General features: G+C 45.4%; 1 protein-coding gene across 1 annotated transcript in view; it reads right to left on the bottom strand.

The window, feature by feature from the left end:
- The window catches only part of COL4A2 (collagen type IV alpha 2 chain), a 633759-nt gene that overhangs the window by 25507 nt on the left and 580793 nt on the right, over nt 1-27459 (bottom strand). The window contains exons 41-43 of the mRNA XM_085622168.1: nt 25851-25967; nt 8049-8210; nt 3156-3254 (exon numbers count right to left, since the gene is read on the bottom strand). Coding sequence (XP_085478294.1) covers nt 3156-3254; nt 8049-8210; nt 25851-25967 — 378 coding nt within the window. The remainder of the gene's footprint in view (nt 1-3155; nt 3255-8048; nt 8211-25850; nt 25968-27459) is intronic.

The raw sequence follows: 27459 nt of genomic DNA, 5'->3' as shown, positions 1-27459 counted from the left end.
GGTGGTCTCTCTTTCGGTCAATTAGCTGCACTTCATTGTTTATGTCTCATGGAGATCTTTTTGTGTTTCGTAACCACTTGAAAACATGGCTGTATCCTCCTTAAAGGCCCTATATCTGCAGAGCTTATTTGTTTGGTTCTAGTGCCGGAATAAAGATATGGCCCCCGCGATTGCTCCTATCAGTGCTTTAAATGGGCGGGTACTGTCCGGTACTGAGAACCCGCCCTTCTTTAATTTGAAAGGGAGAGCACCGGCCCTTCTCAGGAGCACACAGGTAGTCTGCACAGTGAGTTCCAACACTTCTATAGTTCAATTTCAAGCACTGGGTCTTACTGCAGCAGTTTGAGCTCTGTACTCGCAGCAGGACGGACTAGGACATACCAAGGTACAGTGAAATACAGTGGCCTCATCAGGAGTTGATGGAAGCTCCAAGCAGTATAATAGTGCAAAATTAACTTGTTCTACTTATTTTAAATTTTTCATCCATGGACTACAATGTCTTTATCAAACTATTTATTAATGTAAAATATGTTATGCGCAATGCATGTACTACATAAGACTTTGCAATTTGTTTCCACTATTTTTGTGCTGAAGCAAAATGGTTCAGCAACATTGACTGGAGCAAAAGTGATTTGCCCCATCCTGTGGATTTACCCCTTTTTTATGCAACGCTGCAAAATGTATGTGATGTGGATGACGGCTTTTACTCCTCTCCTCAAGGTTTTGCGTGTGTGCGCCTGCTGCGAAGGCTGAGATGGGATTTACAGAGGGCAGGGTCAAGAATGGACCAAACCTTCTAGTATGTACTTTCTTAGGTAGCACAATCACTAATAGACTGTGTTTTGGAGCTCAGTTGACATTTTAGGCACTATTTGTTTATTTTTAAACGAGGCATGATGATTAATATTTTTATTTCTAATTTCAGTCCAAATGGGAGAGTTACAGAAATCTTTTTTCTCCATTCCTGTGAGCTACTGCAGCAATTTCCGCGTCGGGATTGGAGCCTAATTGATTGTGGACAAGTATACTAGAAACCTTCTTAGACCAAGGTGTAATTTTGTTCTAATCACAGGTAGGACTTTTTTCTAGTAACAGTATTCCAGAGATGTTCTTACACCAAACTGTAACATTGTTCTAATCACAGGTGTGACTTTTTTTCTAGTAACAGTGTACTAGAGATGTTCTTAGACCAAGGTGTAAGAGGTGACGCGTTGGACACATGGAGAGTGCTTTGACAATGGACATTTATATTTTGAAGGAAAGTGTATTCATTTTGAGGAAACACAGAACCTGAATGGTGTGCAGATTGGATAATGTTTGGTTGTCTCCAGATTGAGGAAAGCTGCTAGGATGGCATGGCCAGGATTTCTCCAGCAATCAGCAACCACAAAGATATTGGGAGCTATCTTAGATCTAACATTTAACAGACAAACAAATAAGGTTCTATGTAGGGCTCTGTAGACTGATAATTTACAAGTTTTAATCCTCGTTACATGATGTTGGGAGGAAGATTGTAGTGGACCAATATCAGACATGGAATGGGCGCGGGTATGCACCCATAATAGGACAGTTTGCCAACGACACTAGATTCAAGACCACTCAATTTAAGTTTCGGCATAAGATATATCTGACCTCATAAATATATAAAATTAATCGGGACTTAGGGAAAGAGTACCCTAGATGTCAGGTCGAGGGCGTTTATTTTATTCATATGTCTTGGCCATGTGGTGTAGTACGATACTACGAATGGTGTGATTTTGAAAAAATCCACGATGTGATGAGATCTATGACACTAAAGGAAAATGGAGGGGTGTATTAGAGGTCAAAAAAGGGGAATAAATGCAAGTTGGCAAATGTGTGTCTAGTCTGAGACGGAAGACGTTTTGCCATAAATGGCTACATTCAGAGGGTCCAGCATAGGAGAAAAGGACTAAAGATGTCCACAAATGGTCAGTAGCAGCGGAATTATATTTTATGTAAACTGAAAATAATTGTAAAGCAGATAGAGATTAAGACACCTGCAAAATTATTAATACGTTTAATGTCTTAATCACCCGATGGCTTACCACCTTAGATGGCGAGCACTTGTCTCGTTATTCCAACTGTGGTTTTTGATGATAAGCAGGTGAAAGAATGTGTACATATGAGGTGGAAGAAGTACCTGTGTGCTGGGTTAGGTCATGGCCTTGGAGGAAATATTTTGTGTGTACAGTTGTGATGCCCTTCTGGAATTTGTGATGCCCTTCTGGGATTTGTGACGCCCCTCTGGGATTTAGAATTCTTGATTAAGTGTTGTTTCTCTTTTTTATTTCCTTATTGTCTGTCTTATTGTAATTTCATAGTCGTGAATAATACATGTATTCCAATTCTACATGGGTTTATCTATGGCAGGACAGTGACTGACTACCAACCTAAAAAGTAGTTTGCACATTAATAATCCAAATCTGCATTCATACTGCCAAGAAGGACACAATACAAACACCACAACATGGAACATATTGGTAGCTCATATGATAACTTATCAGAACTATGTGGGGACTGTTGGGTACGAGAACATACATTCACAAGCACCCATGTTGGAACATTGATGAGGGAAGTAGTTCCTCCGTCTACGAGACTTGGCAGTACTCATGTTATTATTTTCTCTGCCCCCTCGCATTGCAGTTGTCTGTAGTCTTTCTGGTGCTGTTAAGGTGGCACTGTGGGCAAGAAGGTCGCAGAGAAGTGGTGCCCATACAGCATGTGGTTGCTACAGTTCATTCAGCACCCATCATTGAATAGACCATCTTATACACCTGTTTGTGCAGCTTGCAGATAGTCAGCTTTGGTGTAAGAATTCTCTAAGACCCTGAGAAAATTACATTAAGACATTCAAGTCCTGCTTTTCCATTGCATTGATGCAGGGCCTTTGTGAGGACATTTGTTGGAATCTGTTGGCCTCTGGTGTCTGTTTGTCGAGGTGCCACAAGGCAGCCAACTGCGGTTGCCTTAATAAAGCACGGAACCTGCACACGGTGACAATGCTGAGGTTTTTAAGTAACTGCTGTATCCAGTGGTGCATTGCGTAACCACCAGAATATAACTGCCTTGTTAAATACCACATGCTGCACACCCTACTGCTTTGCTAAAGTTAAAGTGGGTCTAAAGTTACTCACCAGTTGGTCCCCTGTCACCCTTTGGTCCAGAAGGTCCACGATCACCATGGATTCCTGGTCTTCCAAGAAATCCTATGAGACCTTGTTCTCCTTTGTAACCTGAAACAGAAAACCAGTAATGAGTATGTTTCAGTGTAGAGTGTTAGGTTATGCTATTTGTTTTTATTGATCACATGTACAGAGAGCTTCTCGGTGTTGTGAGGAAAAATAACAGTTTAAGATCAATGGAAAAACAATAATGGGTAAGAGACGAGTGGATTAGCTTTAAAAGAGGCAAGCTTTTAGTAGATTCCTGAAGCTAGGGTGATTTTGTTTCAGTTTATAAAGAAGGGAGTTCTATAGCATCAAAGCAGCTACGGAGAACGACCGGTTTCCATAACAGACTGTTCTCGTTTTGAGATCTGGCAGCAAAAGATGTTTAGAAGAACCCACAAATGCAATAGATGAGTAGGGCAATAAGAAGAGAGTTTACACATTAAGGCAGGCAGGTAACTTGCCATTTATAATCTTACAGACACTAGTCAATATTTTCTAGATGATTCTAGAACAGAGGAATAGCCACTGCAAGGACCTCAAGACATGAAGTGGTCCCACCGGGGGGTCGTGCTGACCACCTGGGCCTCTGCATTCTGGGCAAGTTGGAGATGGAAAATATGTTTTTAGGAGTATACATAATTTACTCTTTCTCTACAAGCAGTTCTGAAGTTATTAATACAAAGTCTTGCCCTATCCTTTGATTTTGAGATTGGACTTTTGATGAAGATCAGTCAAAGTCAGGATCTGATTGAGAAATTGAACATTTTCATGTCATGCTGTTTGCCAGGCATGCAGGCATTCACCAGTCTCACACAGTGAAGGCACAAGCCATGGAGACAGCAGCATTGGTTTCTTTTCTTTCTATTTTATGTATAGTGGTAAAATCCAAGTTTTGCAGTTGGGCATCATTGACATCAGTATCAGTTGTAGGGAATTACATAAAATACTTACTTGTCCAAGGGACGAGATGTTTTAGAAATCCATGTCGGGTAAAAAAAATGCTACATGTCCTATTTGGTGCCATGCAATGCGGTGACAAATTATGGCAGCATTCCCTCACGGGAACTTTGATAACAACATAGCTGATTATAGCAAGGCTTCAATTACTTTGGAATTAGGATTCTAGCAAGTTCTCATTATCCCCTTTTACTCCTTATAAAAGCCTTGGGGGCAGATCTATGTTGGAGTTGCGCCACTTTTACGCCGCCGTTGCGTCACTTTTGTGACGCAGCGGCGGCGTAAACCCTGCGCCACGTTGCGCCCTATTTACATCGTGACGCATCTATGGGGATGCGTCACAGTGTAAAGCCCTGCGCCACATGAAACCGTCGCAGGAACGCCCCTGAAAAGTGACTCAGGAAAATCTATAAGATTTCACTGAGTCACTTTCCCAACGCTGATGCGTCAAAACCCCGCGCCTGCTTGAAACAGGCGTAAGGCTTGACGCACCATGTTAGGTATGGGGTAGGTTGGAACAGTGCTGAAGTTGCGTCGCGCTTGCGACATAACTTCAGCACTGCGCCAACCTTACGCCGGCAGATACGTCACGCATCTGCTTGTCCTTGCGCCACGATGCACCGCATTGTAAATGCGGCGCATCTGCGGTGGCGCAAGGGCAAACTTGCGTGACGCATCTTCCCTGGCGCATCCATGCTGATTTGCAGGGATGCGCCAGGGAGCATAAATCTGCCCCTTTGAATATACCATGGGTCTAATGATGTCAAATCTTTAAATACTCACAGGCTCTGTCTATGAATAGGATTGTTTCAGGCCAGATTTCTGATCATTGTACGGTTCTGATAATACCAGCACATTCATTATTCTTGACTTCAGATTACAACAGAGTTCAGGATATATCTTTGTTTTAATTGTACCTTTGCTCTGTTTCTTACAGTACTTTCTAAGGAAGTGTTTTGTGAATTGCTTTTACAAATTTACGTATAAGCATTCACTTGATTTCACGAAATGTAGGGTTTTGTGTTTTCAGTGTTTATTCCTTTGTGGATTACAGTTGGTATTGTCAAGTGGCTGACCGTAAAAATCTCTCAGGAGAGTACCATCTGAACTTGTTCTTGAGATATTCTGGTCCTGACCCTGTAATGTCTTGTGTGCCAGACACAAAGCCTGAAAGGCAATTCTCTTCCTTACTGGGAGCCACTGAAGATCCACCAATGCACCTGCTACAGACTACTACTACTTTGGAATTTCTTTCAGTATGCGGCAGGCTGTGTTTTGCAACATCTGTAGCTTATTTAATTATCTCTGTTTAATGCCAATATACAAGGCATTACAGTAATCAAGCCTTGATAAAACTAAGCATATAACCACAGATTTTTTGCAGATCTAGGGGAATGAAGGGTAATACTTACTTCAGTATTTTTTATTAAGAAACAAAAGATGAAGACTATTTATCTGAGCCTCAAATGACAGCTTATCATAAAAAATGGCACCCAAATTCCTAGTTTTGGAGACAGGTTGAGGAAGAGAACCAAGGGACTGAGGCCACCAAGAATGATTCAAAAAGTCAACATCCTTCCCAAACAGAAGAACCTCAGTTTTTTGGAAAGTCAGTTTTAAACAATTTTTACTCATTCAACTATCGATTACTAACATACATCCGTTGAAACGATCTGCCAGTTCATTCACAGTACCGGTAATCGACAAAACAAACTGAGTCTCATCAGCATACAATACTATGGCAAAGCCAAAAGGATGAATAAGCTTGGCCAATGCAGCCACATAGATATTAAAAGATGCAGGGCTGAGAGATGACCCTGCAGGGCAGGGTAAATGATCTAGAATTAAACTCTCCAAGGGCCACCCTTTGTTCACGATCTCCTAGAAAGGAAGCAAGAATCTAGGGCTAACCCAGTAATACTAAAGGCTGCCAGCCGCTTTAACAGGATCACAAGGCTCACCGCATCGAATGCCGCAGAGAGATCCAAAAGAATCACCGTGGCCCCCCCATCCATAATAGATCTTATTTCTTCTGAGACTGCTAGCAGTGCGGTCTCAGTACTATAGTCGCTCTAAAACCAAACTGTACTTTATTTTATTGAGATGTTTTTCTATAACCTTTGTTGGGAAAGGTAACCGAAAGATAGGTCTGTAATTCTTCTCTATCGTAGGGCCAAGAGCAGAGAAGGGAAGTTTCTTTATGGAACACCTGTTCACTTTAACTGCTATTGTATAATTGTGGCTGTCACAATTCTATATCTCATTCTGTTGCATCACAACCAACTGAGATATTTCACTTTGCCAACAGTACTTATGTACTTACTGAATTTGCATTTGGCTTGCATATTTATTGGATTGATTGGTAATCCAAATAAAACCCTTTAATCATACTCAGTGATTCCTGGTCATTATTGCGGAGTCAGATGGGCTCCACAAGTTAAAATTGTATTGTTGATGTTTTCTCCCTTTCAATGCTTCACATCAGCTACCCAAGCTTCATATGACCAATGGAGAGAAATCTTTGACGACTTGACTAAGAGTTTACATTGTAAGGCCCAGCGCTCCAGCATGTGTGACGCAGTATAGTATAAGTTTAAAAGAACTGTGGCAAATCCATTATATACTCTTGCATAATTCAGAACCTCAGTCAGCCTTCCAGTGTGCATTCAATTCTCCAGGACTGGATTTATCAGCACTAATAGCGGTGCTTCTGAATATGTAAACAGAGAATCCCAGTCTAAACATTCTTTTAACTACGTAAGTTAAATCAACACGCGCAAATGGCGTGATATGTGTGTTCAAATTCATATTTTATTTTCAGAAAAAGTGTCAAATGGTGCTCTTAAATGGATGTATTTACATGTAATCCTACACCAGTATTGTTTAATATCATGTGGGGTAAATCTGCTATCATGTGCGAGGAGTGGGTGTTCCAGGTCAGACAACTGGGTGACATTAGACTGGATGATATTAATGCTTTTTATCTGTAATGCTTAGAAAGAGAAGAAGTGGGTTTTTAAGCCCTCTTTTAAAAAAGCGAGTATTTGGTATAATTTAAACCTACTTACCATTTCATGACTACTTGAAATTTTAAGTTTCAGTGATGAGTATATGTGCACCGCACATTACACACACACACACACACACGCACGCACACATACACACACAGCAAATGCAAATACACACATAAATTATAATTTATTGGGCCCAACTCGCAAACCCTTTCTGTGGGTAGTTGTGTCTTACTCATGCCTTAGGTGTCAGTTACACCTGAATATCCAGGCCTGATTCACAAAACATTTTCTGTGAGTAGTTTCCCGGTGTAAGACTTGTTTACTTATGTCTTACTCCTAGATTTTCATGAGTAAATCACACCTAAGCCTGGCATAAGACGCAGTGATTCATCGGAAAACTTTGCGGATTGGGTGGCTGCTAACGTTTATTAATCAAACTTACTTTAGGCATGCATACATTACATCTTTTTTAGGCATAAGCTTACCTTAACCTCTTCTGTGCCCATGACGAGATAGTCTCGTCATGGAGCACGGTCGCGCTGTGCCCATGACGAGACTATCTCGTCATGAAACCCGCCCACTAATGTAACGCCCGGCACAGGAGGGGGAAAGGGCGTGGCACAGAAGGGGTTAAACCAGGATTTCTTTTTGTCATTTTGACCCTCAGGGACAGTTAAAAAAGGTTTAATGCTGGTAATGGGGCTAGTACAGGCAGTGGTAGACAATCATCCAGTGGAGGCAGGATTTTTGAAGTGCATCTTCCCCCTACCCTAAACTTTTCTGAAGCTGAGTTGCAATTGAATACATTTGCACCAATAGACATCGATGAAAAAAAACAAAATATTGCCAACCATAACCCAACAAAACGATGCTTTTACTGACGTACCTTTTGCTCCCTGGGGGCCAGGGATGCCAGGCACACCATCTGCTCCAAAATCTCCTTGTCCTCCTCTAGCACCAGTCTCTCCCAGAACACCCGGCTCTCCGGCTACTCCTTTGACCCCTGGCTGAGCATTAAGTCCAGGTCTGCCCATTGGCCCAGGATAACCTGCAAAGGTCGCGGATTTGATTAAAAGACAAGCTATGAAAAATAATTCTTACTTTACCAGTTTCATTTACCAATTACTGCAGATTTCATAAACTTTGACCTATTATGCATTAAAAAATGCAATGGAAGAGAAATAAGTCTTATCAAAACCCCACTGCTGTTTTGAGGAATTTCACCCGTTGATCACACATAATAACACTTTTATATTCTTTTCTCGCCATTGCAGGTGCCATTACCTCCTCGCCTGTCTTTCTCGTCCAGGCGTTACTTCGTGAATTACTTTCCTTCCCAGAGAAATTGCCTGGCCAACTCGAAAATACACCTAAAATGGTCGGCCCTGTCAAGTACCATGCATCAGGGGTTAGAATAACGTATATTAGTGCTGGTGCCGCATCACTGCACTAAAATGCATTAGTCATCCATTTATAGAGCCCTGGGGCAGCCCTGATGTGCGCTGCGAGGAACTATAAGAAGTGTGCTGGCAGTAAGTGCACACTTCAGCGTGTTTGTGCTCATACGCATTAATTCGGGCACATGCTATGGGAGTTGGACATCATAATAAATTATTCACACCAGCCAGTGCCACATAATTAACCAAGTTGAGCGCCCGGCCGCAGTTGGTATCGAGAACCTGAACCACGTGATGATGTGTCAGAGATTTGCACCACGTATGGTCGGAAAAATCGTCCCTGACAGCCTCATGAGGAGGATCTGGGGCTTGGGATTTGCCCCTTTTATTAATTATGGTGTCTGTTCTAGCAAGAAAATTCGGCCTGGAGGCCGCACGAATGAACACTTAAATCATTATCGCTGAAGCAGAGCACGTGTCTCTTGCCGGCTCGCTTGGCTGACGCTCATGAATTGATAAACAAAAAATGGCCACCACCTGGCTGTCTCAGACTGTAGTACCCCGTGTGGGTCAGAGGGGCGCGCCTTTCCTGTTGTCTATTTTTCGGCAAGGCGTGCCTGCCATGGTCAAGGTCACACATGTGTGCAGCCATGGGGTTGGGGGCTGTCATGCGCTATATTTCTTTGGACTGGTTGGTGCCCGGGTGGCAAGGAGAAGTGCACTACAGTACTACAAGCGCTACCAGCACAGCCAGCCACACACAGGTGATTAAAAAGAGAAAGCTTGAACTCAGCGCGAGTCTAAAACTGCTGCCTACTGTGGCAGCCCATGGCCCCACAGCCAAACCAGCCAGAAGCAGAAATTGGAGGAGGTGTTCAAGGGGGCATGCCGCATTCTTCAGCAGAAGCTCTCAGTCGGTAGTTGTGCAAACCCCTCCCAGTGGCGAGTCTTCCTACCACCGCTGCCTACTTAACTGCATCCCTTCACCTTTAACTTATACTGCTGACAACGTGATTTGGTGCCTTAAAAGGTCGCAGTTTATTCAAACATAACATGGTTGTACATTTCGCAATTCTATTGGTCATTCATAAACATCCATGTTATTGTATACTTTTCATTGTAATTGTCTTTGTACATTCCTTGTTGTTATGTGCTCCCAGACAGTATATTTTTGCGGGGTGCCCCATTAGTCAGGCCTCTGTGTCAGCGGTTCCAGGCTTCAACTTGCTACCAATTTTGGTGGGTGTCCGTCAGGACCTGCCTGGGCTGCAAGTGCTGTTCTGCTTGCCCTGGACTCTTTGTTAGCCCCTCGCCTGCTCCTCAGGGGCCCTGCCTAGTGGCATCCCAAGGACCCTGTGTGAGAATTACCTCCACTCTGCCTGTGGCTCTGTCCTGTCATTCAGCTCCCTCAGTACCCCTGCCGTGAGGCATCCCAAGGGCCCTGTGGGAGCATCACATATTCTCTGTTTGTGGCTGTGTGCCGCCCTTAGCTCCCTCAGTGCCCCTGCCATGAGGCAACCTCAAGGACACTGTGTGAGCCTTCCATCTACCTCTAGTAATTTTTCTCTCTTTTGAATTTCTTTCCTGGGTTTCTTCCACCTCACCTCTACCTTGCGGCTGCGACACCAGTGTCCTTTTTTGGTGTGGGTGGTTGGGATTCTTTCTTCTCCTGGCATTGGGGGGTTGTGTGTTCACTCAGGGCCTTGCGCCCTTATTTACCCCCCCCCCCAGCCACTCGCCACCTTGTCCCCTGATTGGAGGGGGGTCATCGGCTACTTTGGGGCGACCAATCTGTGCTTCACTGACAGGGGGGAGGGGGAGGCTTCCCGCCTCCGGGTGGCGTTTGCCCCGGGCCCCCATTGGGTCCGGCTGCGCCTTCCTCGGCCTGCGTTTCAACCTCTCCCAGGGAATGTTCACTTTAACGTCCTTCTTGCGCTCCCATCGCGCTTTAATTTCTCTGTTACCTCAACTCAGAGCATGCTTCTTCCACGAAGCGTGCTGCCTTTCTTCCCTAACTTGAGCCCGTTTCTTACCCGGCGCCCGCGGGCTCCTTCTTTCACAGTTGCAACCTTCCTCAAGCGGCTTCTAAGGTTCGCTTCAGGCTACCTCTATCCGGTGAGATTTTTCCTCCCTCTTTCAGCCCCAGTTCTTGCCACACCTCTAGTCCTCTCAAAACCTTCCCTTAAAGACTCTATCACCTTTAATTCGCATTTTAACCCTGATAATTCCCCTCTCCTGGGTTTTTCTCCCTTTGGCTAATTTTTTCCACATTTCCTTATTTTACAACATGTCTGAAGGGGAGGAATCTCAGACCATGAAGGATAATTTAAAATCTTTTATCAAGGATTCAGTACAGCAGGCGGTTTCCTTCTCAATGCTTGATGTCTCTAAGACACTGGAGCCTTCGATCTCTAAAATGCTGAATAGTCCTCCTGAGTTACCCTCCAAGAAGGGAAAAAACGTGCAGCACGTCAGAATGTGTGCTCTAAAGGTGTTTCTCAAAAACATGGTCCTCCCATCCGAGTGGTTTTTTTTTCGGTGCCCCCTTCCTCCAACATTAATATCAACCAGTTACAGGACACTGACAATGATGATGATGATGATGACGACGTCCTCAGTGACGCAAATGTTAATTGTGACAACACTTATGATCCTTCTTCAAAATGGCCTCCGGAGAAAAGGCGTAAAGTTTTTCTTCATGATGGTGGTGTTTCTCACCCAGGGTCCAAAGACTTAAAGGATCATTTAGGTGAACCTATGTCTGATCCTGTGTTAATTCACCATCCCAATTCCACTGAGTGGTTTCATTTCATTTGCGTTTGGCTCTAGATAAATCCTCTAGAAATTAATTATGATCCGAATGTCCACGGCCTTCCTTTCCCAATAAAGTTGCTGATAACCCTGTCCTAGATCCCAACATGTTATTATTTTCTACTATATTTGGCAAGGATCCCAAGAAAGGGGTTGACAGTGCCTGGTCTGATTGCTAGGACCTGATTCTGGACCTAGTTGGTCTCTTGATCAGGATTCTTGGTTTAGCTGAAGAGGCAAAGATGGATGGTGAACAAGTTGACCCAGAGACCCTATCAAATTGGGCCCAACATGCCATATGTATATTGAGCAATGCTAATGCATACATTTCCCAAGAAAGACACAAGAGCCTTTCATTAAAAATTGATCTTTAGTTGAGTAGCTTGTCAGCCAGGGAAGAGGGCCAACAGCCTAATGGTCTACTTTTTGGAGACTCCTTTATCAAGGTGATGGGAAAATACATCTCCACTTTCGATACAATTGATAAAGCCAAATTATCCTTGAAGAAAAATATTTTCTTCCCAAGGTTTTTGCCAGGGCCGGCAATGGAAGGAGTCGCTTTGCCAGCCGATGTCCCACAAGGGGTCAATCCTTCAACAACCAGGATTTCAAACCCCACTTCTACCCCCACCATTCCCGAGGATTCTGGAACAGGGGATTCAGGAACAAGGATGATCAATTTTCAGGTAAGAATTTCCAATTCTGGCCTTGCTCCCGTAGGAGGCAGATTAGCTCTGTGTGTAAATGCTTCGTTGCCTCTCACATCAGATCCTTGGGTGATGCAGACCATTCAGGGTTACTATATAGAGCTATATCATATTCCGGTGCAACATCATCTGCCCAGCCCTTTACATTTTTCGCAGGAACAGTTTTGTCAAGTCCAAGAAGAAAATGAGGTACTTCTTTCAAAACAAGCTATCGAATAAACCACTTTGATCCTTCCGGTTTCCTCAGCACCATCTTTTTGGTTCTCAAAAAGAATAGGAAATATTGTCCAGTCATCAACCTAAAAACTTTCAACAACTTTGTAATTTATCATCATTTCACTATGGAGAACATCCTCCATCTTAGAGAAATTCTCCTCCAGGATGTCTTCAGAATGCTTCCTTGACAATTCCAGTTCACCCATCGTGCAGGAAGTATCTTCAGTTTCAATGAGGCCAATCCTTTTTCCGCTTCAAAACTCTACCTTTCGACCTTTCATCAGTCCCTTGGCGTTTTACCAAGATTCTCAGCCAGTGGTGGCCTTTCTCAGAGCTCTGGGAGTCAGACTCATTGTATATGAGATGATGATTTTCTGATCATGGCTCAAGACAAGAACTGTCTCTGTTCTCATCTAGGACTGTGTCAGGACCTTCTATTAAGGCTAGGTTTCCCAATCAAGTTTCAAAAATCTGCTCTCATTCCTTCAAAAACTCTGGTATTTCTAGGTTTTGTGATAGACACCCCTCTGTCTCTTCTTCAACTCCCTCAGCTGAAGGCTGCCTTAATCAAAAAGGAAATCAGTCACTCCCTCTCCTTTTCCCATTTTTCTCTCAGATCCCTGATCGGTTGGTGGGTCTTCTGGTATCTTCCATTAAGGCCAATTTTCCCAGTCCTCTAAATTACTGAGACTTGCAAAGGTTAAAGATTTGACATCTAAGCAAGGATTTGGCTTAATCTGATCAAGTAGTCTTAGATTCGGAGTCCAGAGAAGAACCTTTCTGGTGCCTGAGTCACTTAGAAGCTTGGAACAGGAAAACTATTTTCTCTGCCGCCTCACATCTTGTCTTAGAATCAGATGCAAGTCGGACAGGTTAGGGTGCAAGATGCAGTCAACTGTCGACTGGAGCCACATGGTCTCTTCAAGAGTGATCCTTGCACATCAACTGTTTAGAGATGCTTGCAGGTTTCTGTGCCATACAGACCTTTGTACAAGACAAACCAAAATGCACAATCCTCTTAAGGATGGACAATCTGTCAGCAGTCAGATATATAAACCATCTATGGGGTACCAGGTCCAAACCTTTAGCAACTCTGGCTTCTCGGATTTCTGTCTACAAAGGAACATTTCTTTCAAAGTATAATTTCTTCTGGGCAACTTGAACGTAGTAGCCTATTGGTTTTCCAGACATTTGACAGATTCAAGTGATTGGAGGCTTCATTCTTCAGTTTTCAATTATCTTTCTTCAACCTTCGGCACAATGTCGATAGATCTATTTGCATCCCGCCTTAACTCTCAACTTCCTTCCTGCTTCAGCTGGAGACCAGATCCATTAGCTATGGTCACGGATGCATTTCTCCAAATATGGCCTCAGACTCATCTCTATGCTGTTTCCACTTTCCTCTTCATCACCCAAATTCTTGCTCAGGTTCACAGACAACAAACATCACTAGTCAGAGCACTTCTTTTTGGCAGGCTCAACCTTATGGATTAGCTTTGGACTTCCCTGTTTGAATATTTGCTGACCTCCTTCTTAACCCTCAGGGAGTTCGTCACAAACTCATTCTGGAGGGCTCTCTTACCCTTGTCGCCTGGGGATTTCGGGGCTTCCTGGAGAACCCTAGGAATTTTGAAGGAAGCTATCCGCCTCATTCAACAGTCATGGTCCCCTGGCATGCCAAAAATCTACAAGTCAGCTTGGTTGATCTGGTGTAGCTGGTGTATGGACAGGAATTCAGATCCACTTTCAGCATATGCAACCTTGGTGTTTAATTATCTAGCCTCCTTAGCAATCCAAAGAAAGGCCATCATACTATTAATACCTATAGATAGGCTATCTCAGTGGAACACGTCAGAGTTGAAGGAAGACCTATTGGAGAACATCCTCTGGCTTGTCGCCTGTTAAAGGGATTGCGTTTTGCTAAACCTCCTCTTCCCAAACATAATACTATGTGGGATGTTAATTTGGTTTATGTTTGTTTATCTCATGGCCATACAATGCTGATCTTTCTCTCAAACATTTGTCTGCAAAGTTAACCATGCTGTTGTGTTTAATTTCTTTCAAATGTGCTTCTGATGTCAAAGAATAGATGTCTCTTCCTTTCATTGTTCTTCGCAAGGTGTTTATTTTCAGGTTAGTAGATGCACTAAAACTAATTTAATGTCAATCCATTACCCTTTTTCCCTTCAAAACCCAAACTATGTGTTGGCAATTGCTTAAAAATATACATTTCATGAATGGCAGATCTGAGAACATCCTCTACATCCCAACTTCCCATTTCCTTTCAAAAACCCCACACACTTGTCTCTGCTCTTGCCCAGGCCCTTTGGGTTAGATAGATCATGTCTTTGGCTGGCATTAATGCTGATTCCTTTGGCGTCCACTCAGCCTGGGGGGCTGGGGAGGGGGTGGGGCTATGCCCTCAAGGGTTTTCTGTGTGGGTCTACATGATATTCTCAGATCTGTAGATTGGTCAAATGTTGATACCTTCAGAACTTTCTACTGTAAACCAGTTGCTCATCAGTATGAATCTGTAATATCAATGCTTTAAACAAGTATATAAGCCTCCGGTCTTGTAATAAAATTGAGATTTTCCTAGCCTTGGTGTCAGAAAGGCTAGATTTTATTAAAGACACGGAGGCAAGTATTATCCCACCACTGTTTCATTTACCCTCCCTGATTTAATTGTTCTGCATTTCCAGTGCCTTCAACAAGTACTGCTACCTCAAACTAGCTCGGCTGGAATTTCTCCTCTTTCCGATTCCTCTTTGCAGATCTGTTTCCTTATGCCATCCTTTTGGAAAGAGACTCCACTTTTCCTCATGGATTTCTTCAAGGATTTGGTGACTGTTATACTAACTTTTGCTTATGTTCTGTTATTACTTTCTGTAACTCATCTTGATTGACTCTCGCAAGAAAGAAGACTTGCTGCTCTCAGTCAGGATAATTATCATGGTGTACGATGTCCTATTGGTGGTTCCATTGTGAGCCAAATGTTTGTAGCCTTTCTGACACCAAGGCTAGGAAAATCTAAATTTTAATGCAATCATTGCAGATGTTTTGTGTGTAACCAGTCAGAAACACAATTAACTCTTGGTTGGCGCACTAGAGAATAGTGAGTTCTGTATAATAGTGCTACGAGGTCCCAGCCTGTGACTGAAAGCACTGTCAATATGCACATTATTTTGAAATGGTATTATATACAGGGTAAGCTAAGCTGGTGTATAATGGGCAGATATTTAGTGCATAATAAAGCATGTGTTAACCTTAAAATTCAGGGGTTTTGCAGTAGTTTCAATGCAATTTTTTTAGATTTTCATTGCTGAAAAGGGTGTGATTTCTGATAATCATTTATTTCCATGCACTCCATTGCTTGGTTTTACTCCCGAGAAAGTGTCACACTAAGTGTAATACATTTCGCATTTGAATGTCACTCATAAGTGAATTGAAATTTTGGATACGTCACACATAAGAAAGCTGCAAACTTGGCAGCTATGAATGGTTCCCAAGAACCACAATACATTAAATCCGGAAGTTGATGTCACTACTTTTGTTGTTGACAGCTATGCCTCCCAGACTCGGTAAGGATATTTATTAGTTTTGATAAAATGATTGACAGCATCAAAGCAGTAGGATTCATTAATTTCTTTCTCTTTCCCGAGGCTCTAGCGGCCTCCCGATTCATTTAGGTATCGGTCACACCATTTTGAAAGGCTCATGAGGCAGCCACTGCGGGCTAGCATTTTTTGGGACACACGGCTGATATTTCTTCAATAGCGTGGCGTGCAACATAGTTTATTTTGTGTTTCTAAAGGTCTCAAATTAAAAATCTTTAAATGCTTGTTTTCAAAATGGCAGCATTGCCTCTCCTCACGAGAGCTGAGATCTGGTTGCTATAGCAACCTAGGCCAATCAGGAAGGCCAAAAATTGTGTGGCAGAACTATCATGGATGATGCAGGTTCCTTTTCAGGCACGATGCCCCAGGGGGTAGTGAGGCCATCTAATGTGATCCCATCAATGCAAGACTTCCAGAGATGATTGAAGCTGATGTTGAAGCGCATTACAAGCAAGAGAGGGTCCCACTCATGCTCAAGTGTCCCGAGTCCCGGTAGACGTCACTCCGCCTCCTGAAATTATGCAGCATTTTAGGGAAAATTTGGGTATTCCAACCCCCTGGACCAACTTCACCAGGAGAGGACTTTTTTCCTAGTATGAACATCTCAAACCTGAGCCTCTGTCTTTACATAGCACTGTGCGTCAAGCTCTTACATATGAGTGGAAGGATTTGGGAAAGCAATTGTTCCCAAGGTTCCTCGTGTAGCAATACTCAATAAAGAACTTTTCCAAAGATTTTCCTCCCACTGTGAAGGTGGATAATCTAATGATAGGATTGCCCACCCAGTCAACGATGATATCAGAGGATGCACTGCCTGCAGATCCTGTAGATAAAACAATTGAGGGTGTTGTGAAGAGAGCCTACACGTCTGCTAATTTTACTATTCGTGCACATGCATATACTACCGACAGTACAGTCTCTCCTGAAAGTCTTCCAAACCCTGGCAGATCAATTACAGGAGGTAGGAGACTGTTCCTGGATTCTGCCACTTATGCAGCAACAGCTCCGCTTCTACTTTGAACTATCATTTGACAATCTCTGTACTTCTGTGGCTGTGATGGGGCATTGATTACGTCCCACAAGCGCATATGGATGAGGTCGACAAAAATCAATGCCTCCCAAAAGGCTATACTGATGAAACTTCTGTTCAGTGGGGCAAAGGGTTTCGCTCAACAGCTGGAGAATTTAGTGAAAAAATCCCTTGAAAACAATAAGTTAAAGGCTCTAGTTTGCTCTTTCTCGAGGGGTTTGGGGTATGCTTACATGAGAGATTTTGGCCCAGGATCTTCCAAGGATAGCAGTCAGCCCTTTTGAGGCAATGGTTGTGGCCAAGCCCTCCGCAGAGTGAAGATCTCCATCCATTAATACAAATCATGCCTCTCCTCCTTCAAAAGCATACCTATCCATCTTTACCTCCAGTAGGAACAAGACTCCTGCGTTTGAAGGAATGCCTCCATCTCAGATGATTGGGCATAGGAAGTGGTGTCAGGAGGCTATCTTGTGCATTTCCTCCTAGCCCATTCTCCAACTCATTTTTGACAGACTCCAATGCTCTGATGCATGCTGCGTCAACAAGCCTTGCTTGAAGGGATTCAGGCTTTGCCCCAGAAAGCAGCCTATTCATAGGACACCCCCGTGCCGCACGGACACCAGCTGTCGCGTGTGCGCTCCGCCTGCCTGCCGCTGCTCTCTGCCTTCCGGAGCCTCCCGCCTTCGGGCCACGCCCCCCCACCGCCGCTCGCTGTTTCCCGCTTCCCTGCCTTTCTGTCGCTTCGCCTGACTGTACTGTATTTTTGTTAGTTTCTTGCTCTCCTTCCCAGGATTGTTGCCCCCCCCGTACTGTTGTCCCCTGCGCCCACCTGCCCCGATCCCCGCTACCCGCTTCCCGGCGCCGGGAGTGTGGACACGCCCCCTTCCTCCCCGCTCCCGCCTCCCAGCTGCTCCTCCCTCCCTGCACTTGGCCATAAATGGCGACCGTGCAGCGCAGGTGAGTGTGACCTATTCATAGGACACCCCCGCGCCGCACGGCCACCAGCTGTCGCGTGTGCCCTCCGCCTGCCTGCCGCTGCTCTCTGCCTTCCGGAGCCTCCCGCCTTCGGGCCACGCCCCCCCGCCGCCGCTCGCTGCTTCCCGCTTCCCTGCCTTTCTGTCGCTTCGCCTGACTGTACTGTATTTTTGTTAGTTTCTTGCTCTCCTTGCTAGGATTGTTGCCCCCCCCTGTACTGTTGTCCCCTGCGCCCACCCGCCCCGATCCCCGCTTCCCGCTTCCCGCCGCCGGGAGTGTGGACACGCCCCCTTCCTCCCCGCTCCCGCCTCCCAGCTGCTCCTCCCTCCCTGCACTTCGCCATAAATGGCGACCGTGCGCACGCGCAGCGTTGACGCGCAGCGGGTGCGCCGATTGTGCGCCGAAGGTGCGCCAAAGGTAAGCCCGTCTGCGCCCGTCCGTGCCTGGCCCGCGCCCAGCGCCCGAACCCCTGGCCCCCGAGGACCCCAGCCCACCCGCCAGACGTACAACGCCGCCACCCTCAACGCACTCAACACCGGCCGAACCCCGGGATGCCACCAAGCCACCCCGAGACGCACCCACGGACCCTTCAGCTGCCTCGCCTGCAAGTTCACCTGCATCTGGACCTGCCCCGCACCAGCACCCGCCAAGCCGAACACCAGCAGCAACCACCTCAAGTGCATCCTGCTCAACACCCGATCCTTCCACAGACACGCCATCGAACTCTGGAACCTCCTCGACACCACATCCCCAGACGTTGCCTTCCTCACGGAAACCTGGATGAACGACTCCTCAGCGCCCGACATCGCCATCGCCATCGCCATCCCAGAGGGATACAAGATCACCCGGAGAGACCGCGACAACCAGACTGGAGGAGGCATCGCCATCGTCCACAAGAACACCATCCGCATCACGACCAACACCGACGACACCCTGACTACCGCCGAACACCTACACTTCCAGATCCACACCGACCCCAAGACCACCCTCAGAGGCCCCCTGATCTACCGACCCCCGGGACCACGCACAACATTCAGCGAAGACATCGCCGACTTCATCAGCCCGCACGCCCTCCCCTCCGCTGACTACATCCTCCTGGGGGACATCAACTTCCACCTGGAGAACAACAACGGCCGCAACACCACCACCCTGCTCGAGAACCTCGCCAACCTCGGACTCAAGCAGCTGGTGTCCACCCCCACCCACCTCGCCGGACACACACTCGACGCCGTCTTCTCATCCAGCAAAGACATCGCCTTCAGCCACGCCACTGGACTCCACTGGACGGACCACAGCTGCGTCCACTTCACCTTCAGAAGAACCACGATCCATCACCACCAGCAACAGGAGGCTCGAAGAAGCTGGAACAAGATCACAGCCGACCAGCTCGCCGCTTCCCTGAGACAGCACCCCCCAGCCAGCTCAGCGAACCCCAGCCAGGCCGCCGACAACCTCACGAAGTGGATCAGCACCTGCGCGGATGAACTCGCCCCACTGAGGACCCCGCCCAACAGACCCGGCAGCAAGAAGGCCCCATGGTTCACCGACGAACTCAAGAGCTCCAAGAAGAACTGCCGAGCCCTCGAGAAAGCCTGGAGAAAGGAGCCAACACCGGACAACATGACCACCCTCAAGCTCGCCACCCGGGAGCACCATCAACTTATCCACGCCACCAAGAAAACTGCATTCAAGGACCGGCTGGACAACAACGCACACAACTGCAAGGAACTCTTCAACATCGTGAAAGAGCTCTCCAACCCCAACGCCGGAAACAACGACATCACCCCATCGCAAGACCTCTGCAACTCCCTCGCCTCCTACTTCCACAACAAGATCGCTGACATACACAACAGCTTCATCCCACAAACAACGCCCCCCACGACCGCACCAACGCCCCCCACCACCACCCTCAGCGCCTGGACCCCGATCAACACAGAAGACACCATCCACACGATGAACTCTATCCACTCCGGATCTCCGACCGACCCCTGCCCTCACCACGTATTCAACAAGGCCGACGCTGTCATCGCACCCCACCTGCGAGACATCATCAACACATCCTTCGACACCGCCACCTTCCCTGAGAGCTGGAAGCACGCCGAACTCAGCGCTCTACTAAAGAAACCAACAGCGGACCCCACCGAACTCAAGAACTACCGCCCCATCTCGCTCCTTCCGTTTCCAGCCAAAGTCATCGAGAAGACCGTCAACAAGCAGCTGGCCGCCTTCCTCGAGACGAATGGATCCCTCGACCCTTCACAGTCTGGTTTCCGAGCCAACCACAGCACCGAGACCGCCCTCATCGCTGCCACCGATGACATCTGAGCCCTGCTGGACAACGGAGAAACAGCGGCCCTCATCCTCCTAGACCTCTCCGCGGCATTCAACACTGTCTGCCACCGCACCCTAGTGCAGCGCCTCAGCAACGTCGGAATCCAGGAGAAGGCACTGGAATGGATCATCTCCTTCCTCGACGGAAGGACACAGAGAGTCCGCCTACCACCGTACAAGTCAGAGGCCACCGAAGTCATCTGCGGCGTCCCCCAAGGATCCTCACTCAGCCCCACCCTCTTCAACGTCTACATGAGCCCCCTTGCGGCCATCGCACGCCAACACAACCTCAACATCATCTCCTACGCCGACGACACCCAGCTGATCCTCTCCCTGACCAACGACCCTGCCGCCGCCAGAGCCAACCTCCACAAAGGGATGAAAGACGTAGCCGAGTGGATGATGACCAGCCGCCTGAAACTGAACTCAGACAAGACAGAAGTCCTCATCCTGGGCTCCTCGCCCTCCGCCTGGGACGACTCCTGGTGGCCCCCCGCCCTGGGCACCGCACCCAAACTGACAGACCACGCACGAAACCTGGGCTTCATCCTGGACTCCTCCCTCTCGATGACCAGACAAGTCAACACCGTCTCCTCGTCCTGCTTCAACATCCTGCGCATGCTACGGAAGATCTTCCGGTGGATCCCCACCGAGACCAGGAAGACGGTCACCCAGGCCCTTGTCACCAGCCGACTGGACTACGGCAACGCCCTCTACGCCGGAACCACAGCCAAGCTCCAGAAGAGACTCCAGCGGATACAGAACGCCTCAGCCAGACTCATCCTCGACATCCCCCGAAGCAGCCACATCTCCGGACATCTGAGAGACCTGCACTGGCTCCCCGTCAACAAGAGAATCACCTTCCGTCTCCTCACCCACGCACACAAAGCCCTACACGACCAAGGCCCGAGCTACCTCAACAACCGCCTCAACTTCTACGCTCCCAAACGCCATCTCCGATCAGCCAGCCACGCCCTCGCCGCCGTCCCCCGCATCCGAAGAGCGACAACAGGAGGAAGGTCCTTCTCATACCTGGCCACCAAGTCCTGGAACTCCCTCCCTCCCGACCTGCGCCTGACCCAAGACCACCTCTCCTTCAGGAAGAAGCTCAAGACCTGGCTGTTCGAGCAGTAGCGGCACCCCCCCCCCCCCCCCTAGCGCCTTGAGACCCTCCGGGTGAGTAGTGCGCTTTATAAATGGCTTGATTGATTGATTGATTGATTGATTTATAGTGGTTCCCCAAGATCAGAGATACCAGGGTAATTACTCAATAATCTCCTTGTGCAGAATGCATTAGGAGATTTTCGCGCTGTGTTAGACTTGAAAGGGGTCAACAAGTTCATCCTGCATCAAGCATTCAAAAAGGTGATGTTACAGATCATCCTTCACTGATAAGACACAGAGACGTTTTGTGTTCAATACACCTTCTGGATGCCTATCTGCACGTACCAATCAACCTATGATCCAGGTAGACAGCGTGCACTATCAAGTTCGAGTGTTGTCATTTGGCCTGACCATGGCACCCAGAGTTTTCACTACACTGCTGGCTAGATTGATGAGTGTTCTTTATGCTTCTGGCATTCAAGAATATCCTTAGTTTAAAGACCTGTTAATTTCTTCTTCCTCTTTTCCAAGACAGCGGAGCAAGTTCATCACGTCTGTGCAGCACTGCAAGAACAAGGGTTTCTTCTGCACCTCAAAAAGTTTCACATGTCACCATCCCAGAACTTGAGCTTCATAGCAGCTGTCTTTCACACAGATCTGGGCCAGATCTTCATGACTGGAAAGAGAAAATTGAAGTTGACTATTCATTTGACAACTCTGTTGTCCAAGGAACAAGCGGAGGCAAGAATGTACCAATGGAGTCAAAGGGAAATGGCCTCCACTCTGTCCATTCTTCTGTGGGTTCATCTCCACCTTTACCCGCTGATTCACCACCTTTTATAGTTCGGGAATCTAGTCTCAGATAATTATGAGGCTCATATTCCAGTCACAGCAGTGATTCGGAACAAGCTTCAGTGTGGTGAATCTACACATGTAGTTTTGTTTCCAATCCTTTTCTTCTCTGACACGGATTACGGAGGCCAGCAAGATACGCTGGGGTGCAGTGTTTGGGGATCTGACAGCCCATGGAAGGTGGTCACTTCAAAAGAGAGCCCAGTCTTCCAATTGGAAGGAATTGGCAGCGGGACGTAGAGCTCTCCTTCAATCATCCCCCATCTTGAACACCAGGCAGTTTGTGTTCAGACAGACAATCAAGTAGTAAGGTCATACATAAACAGCCAGCGGGCAATAGGTCCAGCAGTGCTGACTCTCATTTCAACCTTTTCTTTGATCAAAAAACACAAACCCAACATTATTCTGATTGGTTAACAAACCCTAAAAATGCTCATAACAATAACACAATGACAACATTTACAATCAGAGAGGAGCTCTTTTATAACTGCTTCATCGTAAAGATATGTTTTTCACTCTTCCTTAGCTTTCTTAGAAGGATTGGCTCACTGCCTCCAAATCACAATAGCTACATGTTATAATGTTATGTAAAACATCATAACAATTTCCATAATACCTTACCTAAAAAGCAATACGTTCACAACCATTTTGAATACTTTAGCACCACTTATATACAAACTGCTCAAGAAGAAAGGGGGGGCACTCTTTTATGATACACGATTTACTATTTTACTGGGGTCCTTACTTTTGGATTTTTAATACTGCTCCTCACCCCGACAGCCCTAAGGAAGTGGAACTTTACTGCAGTGAAACATGAAGTCTTAAATTATCAAATGAACATCAATTCTTATTAATTGACATTTGATTCATCAAAGCTTTTTGATAGTGTGCACTTTAATTGCTTTCCTTGTAATATAATTTTGTATGTATTATTTATTGCTAATTGTAAATATAACTTGGAAAAGAAATCTAGCATTGTTAATACTCCTCACTTAAAACAGTATCATAAGGTACTTTGGTTGATCACCATTTTAGAACGGTAAATTAAAACAAAAAAGTATTTCTGTTATGCCATGCAAAACAAAGGAAGCAAGTGGGAATGGAGAGAACAAGGGCAAGGAGGAAAGCACAAGTGGTGCAGCTGCCGTGCCTTTGCACCAACTATGTTAAAAAATTACAGGGGCAGCTCCTCCGTTATGGCGGAGGAGTGTTGCCCCACTGAAAAATAAAATGATGATAAAACCATTCTATTATCATTTTATTTTTCATTACTGCCAGCCGAGGTTAGGGAGGGGGCGGGGCCATCCTGCTGATCGTCATGCTTTAGGGAGGAGTGTTGGGCACTTGTAAGTTCGCTTGTCAGCCAAACAAACATGCACACTCATGCTTCTCCAACCCAGCTGTGTTGCAACAGCTGGGTTGGAGAAAAGCCCCAGGCTCCCTGAGCCTGAGCGAGTGTCAAGTCAGCCCGCTCAGGCCAACCATGGTGCTTCTCTCATGGTGGTACTACCAGCATGAGAGCCGCTCCGTGACAGCCCCTGGGAGTCTGTGCATGGTGACAAGTGTCGGGAGAGGAACACCGAGGTACGGGTGCAGGAGCAGATAAGTGTTTTTTTAAATGATTTTCCTCTCACCCCCAAGAAGTATATAAACATCTATTGAAGCATGGTAGGAAGGGGCAAAGGAGCAATAGAAGAGTGGGGAGATGGAGGATTGGTCAGGCGTGGTAAGAGGGAGTGAGAGTAAGGACTGATATGCACTCCTTTGGTTTGCTTATTGAAAGGCAAATGAAAAAGTAGCTCCATGATGCCAATAGTGAAAGGATTACATTTATTTAATCAAAATTATGGTAAAGAAGTGATTGCTCTGGGGTGACACAAAAACAATAATAGGGAGAAAAGCAAATGAAACAGAGGCACTGAACTGAGACAGACAATAAAGCTATCCTATTATGAGCACCACGTTGACCCAAAGCCTACACTATGTATTATTGTGCTGTAGACAATAGATCTTTAAAAACAGACGGCTATAGTTGTCTGTAAGCAAGATCTAACAAAAAGAATGCAAAACCGCAAACAGATAAAATGAAACATATCTATGGTACACAAACAGAGACATTTACACATCAATAAAGTAAAACACATGAAAACATACAAAAAGGTAATAGGGAAAAAAATACAATTATGTTAAAATCAAGAACAATAAAATAAAAATTAAGATTCAAAAATGACATTTGAAAGCACAGTGAAACTTGCCACCACAGTGTGAAGACCTCCACCCAGATCTACTGCGGTGAAGAATATCCAGAAATGAAACCCTCGTCGGCTGTCCCAAGAGTAAATTTCGCAGGGTTTACAAATTGGACACTACCTTTTACTACACACATTACAAAGAGCCATAACAGAAACTAAGGAATCCCCGGATATATTCTGCTACGTTAAATATGAAGAGGATATCGGCACACAGCAAAACATAGGAAGTGAAAGAAAACACTATACAAAGCTCCCATAATGGAGAACATGCAAAAAGTTCAGTTGTCCTTACAATATTCACATGCCATCACTCATTTCAACACTTTTGAGATTGGAACATTAAAGAGTGAGTAGCACAATTCACGTTCTGACTTGTGCAATCCACTACTTCAGTGAATTTACAGTTGGTTGTAGGTGCATGTTACCTACCTTAAGCAGGTAAATACGCCTACAAGGGCTTTGTTTCTATAACTCTTCAATACTTAAAAATGATTTTCAAGTATGTTCTTATTCCAATAACTTACATCAAGATCAATCACAAGGGATCACGTTTACTTATTGATGAATTAATCATCAACGAAGGTAAAAAAAGAAAAGAAAGGAAAACACGGGTGTGTATAATCAAGCAAAAAGTAGTATCGATTACAAATTCATTTGTGTAGGGTACATAAATAGCAACAACACAATATAACCAGAAGTAATATTAACATGAACTGAAAAATCCTTCACAGTCACATTTGTGACCACCTTTTCACAAAGATCTATTTCAGGCAATCTAAGAAATTTACACAAAGCTAATATTGCCTCTCTTTTATTTGAGCAGAAATAGTTGTAGAAGTCTGTTACCTACTTTGACACCCAATTGCAAGTTGGAAGATAAGAGAAGGTCGAGATTATGGTCCCGGAAATATTGATTCTTACTGGTATGTCCACCCTAATTTCCAGCCATTAGGTTTCTTGACCTGGAATCAGGGAATACATGGTGGACCTGAATCCTACATGTTGTTCCTGATTCCTCGCCCATTTCTGCACACATATTCCTCCTTCTTGTGCGAAAACCCATTTTGTTTACTGGGTGCATTCCCACAACCACTAAAACTAGTAATTGGCCTGAGCAGTATCCTCTCAGCAATATCTCTCTGTCGCCTTGGAGCTTAGAGTCTTTGCACACTCCTTGTCTTACTTTCTGTGTGATGCCCTTTGGGATCATGACAATGAGTTATAATTCACTAGATAAATTTATATTTGATATTTTATTTTCATACTGTTTGGATTACAGACAGGAATGTTCGGCTACAAAAGAATATCCTTACTTTATAAACTCCATATCACTTTTTTTGCTTTCATTTTTGTGGGATGATGACTAAGTTTACTAGGTTAATGAAGGGGCCTTTACCTGGTACTCCTGGTATACCTCCTGACCCCACTTCGCCCGGTGGTCCAGTAATATTTGAAATGCCTGGTAGTCCACAAGTGCCATTATGCCCTGTTAGTCCTGGTACGCCTTGTTCACCTGTAAAGATAATAAAGCATATTAAAAAGATGCAAATCCCATCACAGGAGTACTGTTGCACCTTTATGTAAGTGATCCATCCTCAAGGTAAAGAATGTCCTGGATGTAATGGGATTCAGGAACCTCCCATATATGGCAATGGAGTGTCACAAAATAAATGAGTTGTTGAAAACTACAAAATTGCTGAAACAAAAGTATACATAGAGCTCACTGTGTGCTGTATATCACAAACCTGAGCTGGAGAATATTGCCTTAAAATAATGTCACATCTATTACATCACCTACTACTAAATCATCTTGGTGAGAAGAAAATTGCTAGTCTTATCTCTACATTTGCTTATCTATACTTACCTTACAATGTAAATGTATGTGTCTTGTAAAGCGCACTGCTGCCCTGAGGCGTCCTGGCGCTGTAGACCGCTGGGGAACCCGTCCTGGCTATCCCTGTGAGATGGTTCCTCCTGGGTATCTCCAAGGTGAAACCAGGCATCCCCGGCGAATGTGGGGGACCATTGTGGAGATGAGGCAAGCTAATGCCCAGAGTTGCCGAGTGTGATCCCTGGTTAGAGTAGGCACCGAGGCGAGAATTATTGAGTCTGCCGGCCCTAGGTCCACGACCCTGCCACGTCGGGAATTGAACCCTGGTCCCGGGCCGTCCTCTGCTTCTGGGTCTGCTGCCTCTAACCAGTGAGTCACACCACTCCATGTAGTGGTTAGATAGATATAATACATGCAATATATTTGTCATGTCATATAACACAGGTGGTATATACCCTTATGTGAGCTACAGCAGAAGAATACCTCCACCAGCAGAATCTGTCAATCTGCTTACAATTGAAAAGCTACATTCATCTGTAGATGAGAAATACATGTTCTAGCTGTTAGATGTTTTCTTAATCGTTCCTTTAATGCAATTCTAAGCTCTCTCCACCCCAGACTCACAAGCTTCTTGCTTTTGTTCTGCCACACAGCAGAAAGATAGCCCAACTTTAACACTGCTGTCTAATAAGTGCCCAAGGTTCTCCATTTATTTTCCTATTGTACTAGAAATATTTTATGATTGGATCTAAGACTTGTCACTCAAATAGGTGTTTGAAGAGGAGGTCCATCGCTCGGTAAGTCTTACCCTCCGTGCACTCCAAGCAACCATGAACAAGCTTATCTAATCCCCCAAAAGATCTTACTCGAACTGATATTTAGCAGCTGCATGAAGATTGACTGGTCCCCAAGATGTAGAAAAAACATGAAATAGGCTCCGCAGAATGACAAAACAACAGGGTGCCTAAAAATAATAAAGTGCGAACAATAGATCTATTTGCTACAAGGAACTTTCCATATTGCAAACTAAGCCTGCACTCTGCATTGATCTGTGGAAGAGACAGATGCCTTTTGTGCAGAGGTGATACTAGCAAAATGGCCTAGGGACTCCTCCCATTCACTCCTGTATCCAACTTACCCTCAAGAAGTGGTGAGAAGAGACACATTGCCTCAC

The sequence above is a fragment of the Triturus cristatus genome, chromosome 8, assembly GCF_964204655.1.
Source record: "Triturus cristatus chromosome 8, aTriCri1.1, whole genome shotgun sequence".
Lineage (NCBI taxonomy): Eukaryota > Metazoa > Chordata > Amphibia > Caudata > Salamandridae > Triturus > Triturus cristatus.
The sequence above is the reverse complement of the archived record's forward strand: the minus strand, read 5'-3'. Positions and strand labels throughout refer to the sequence as shown.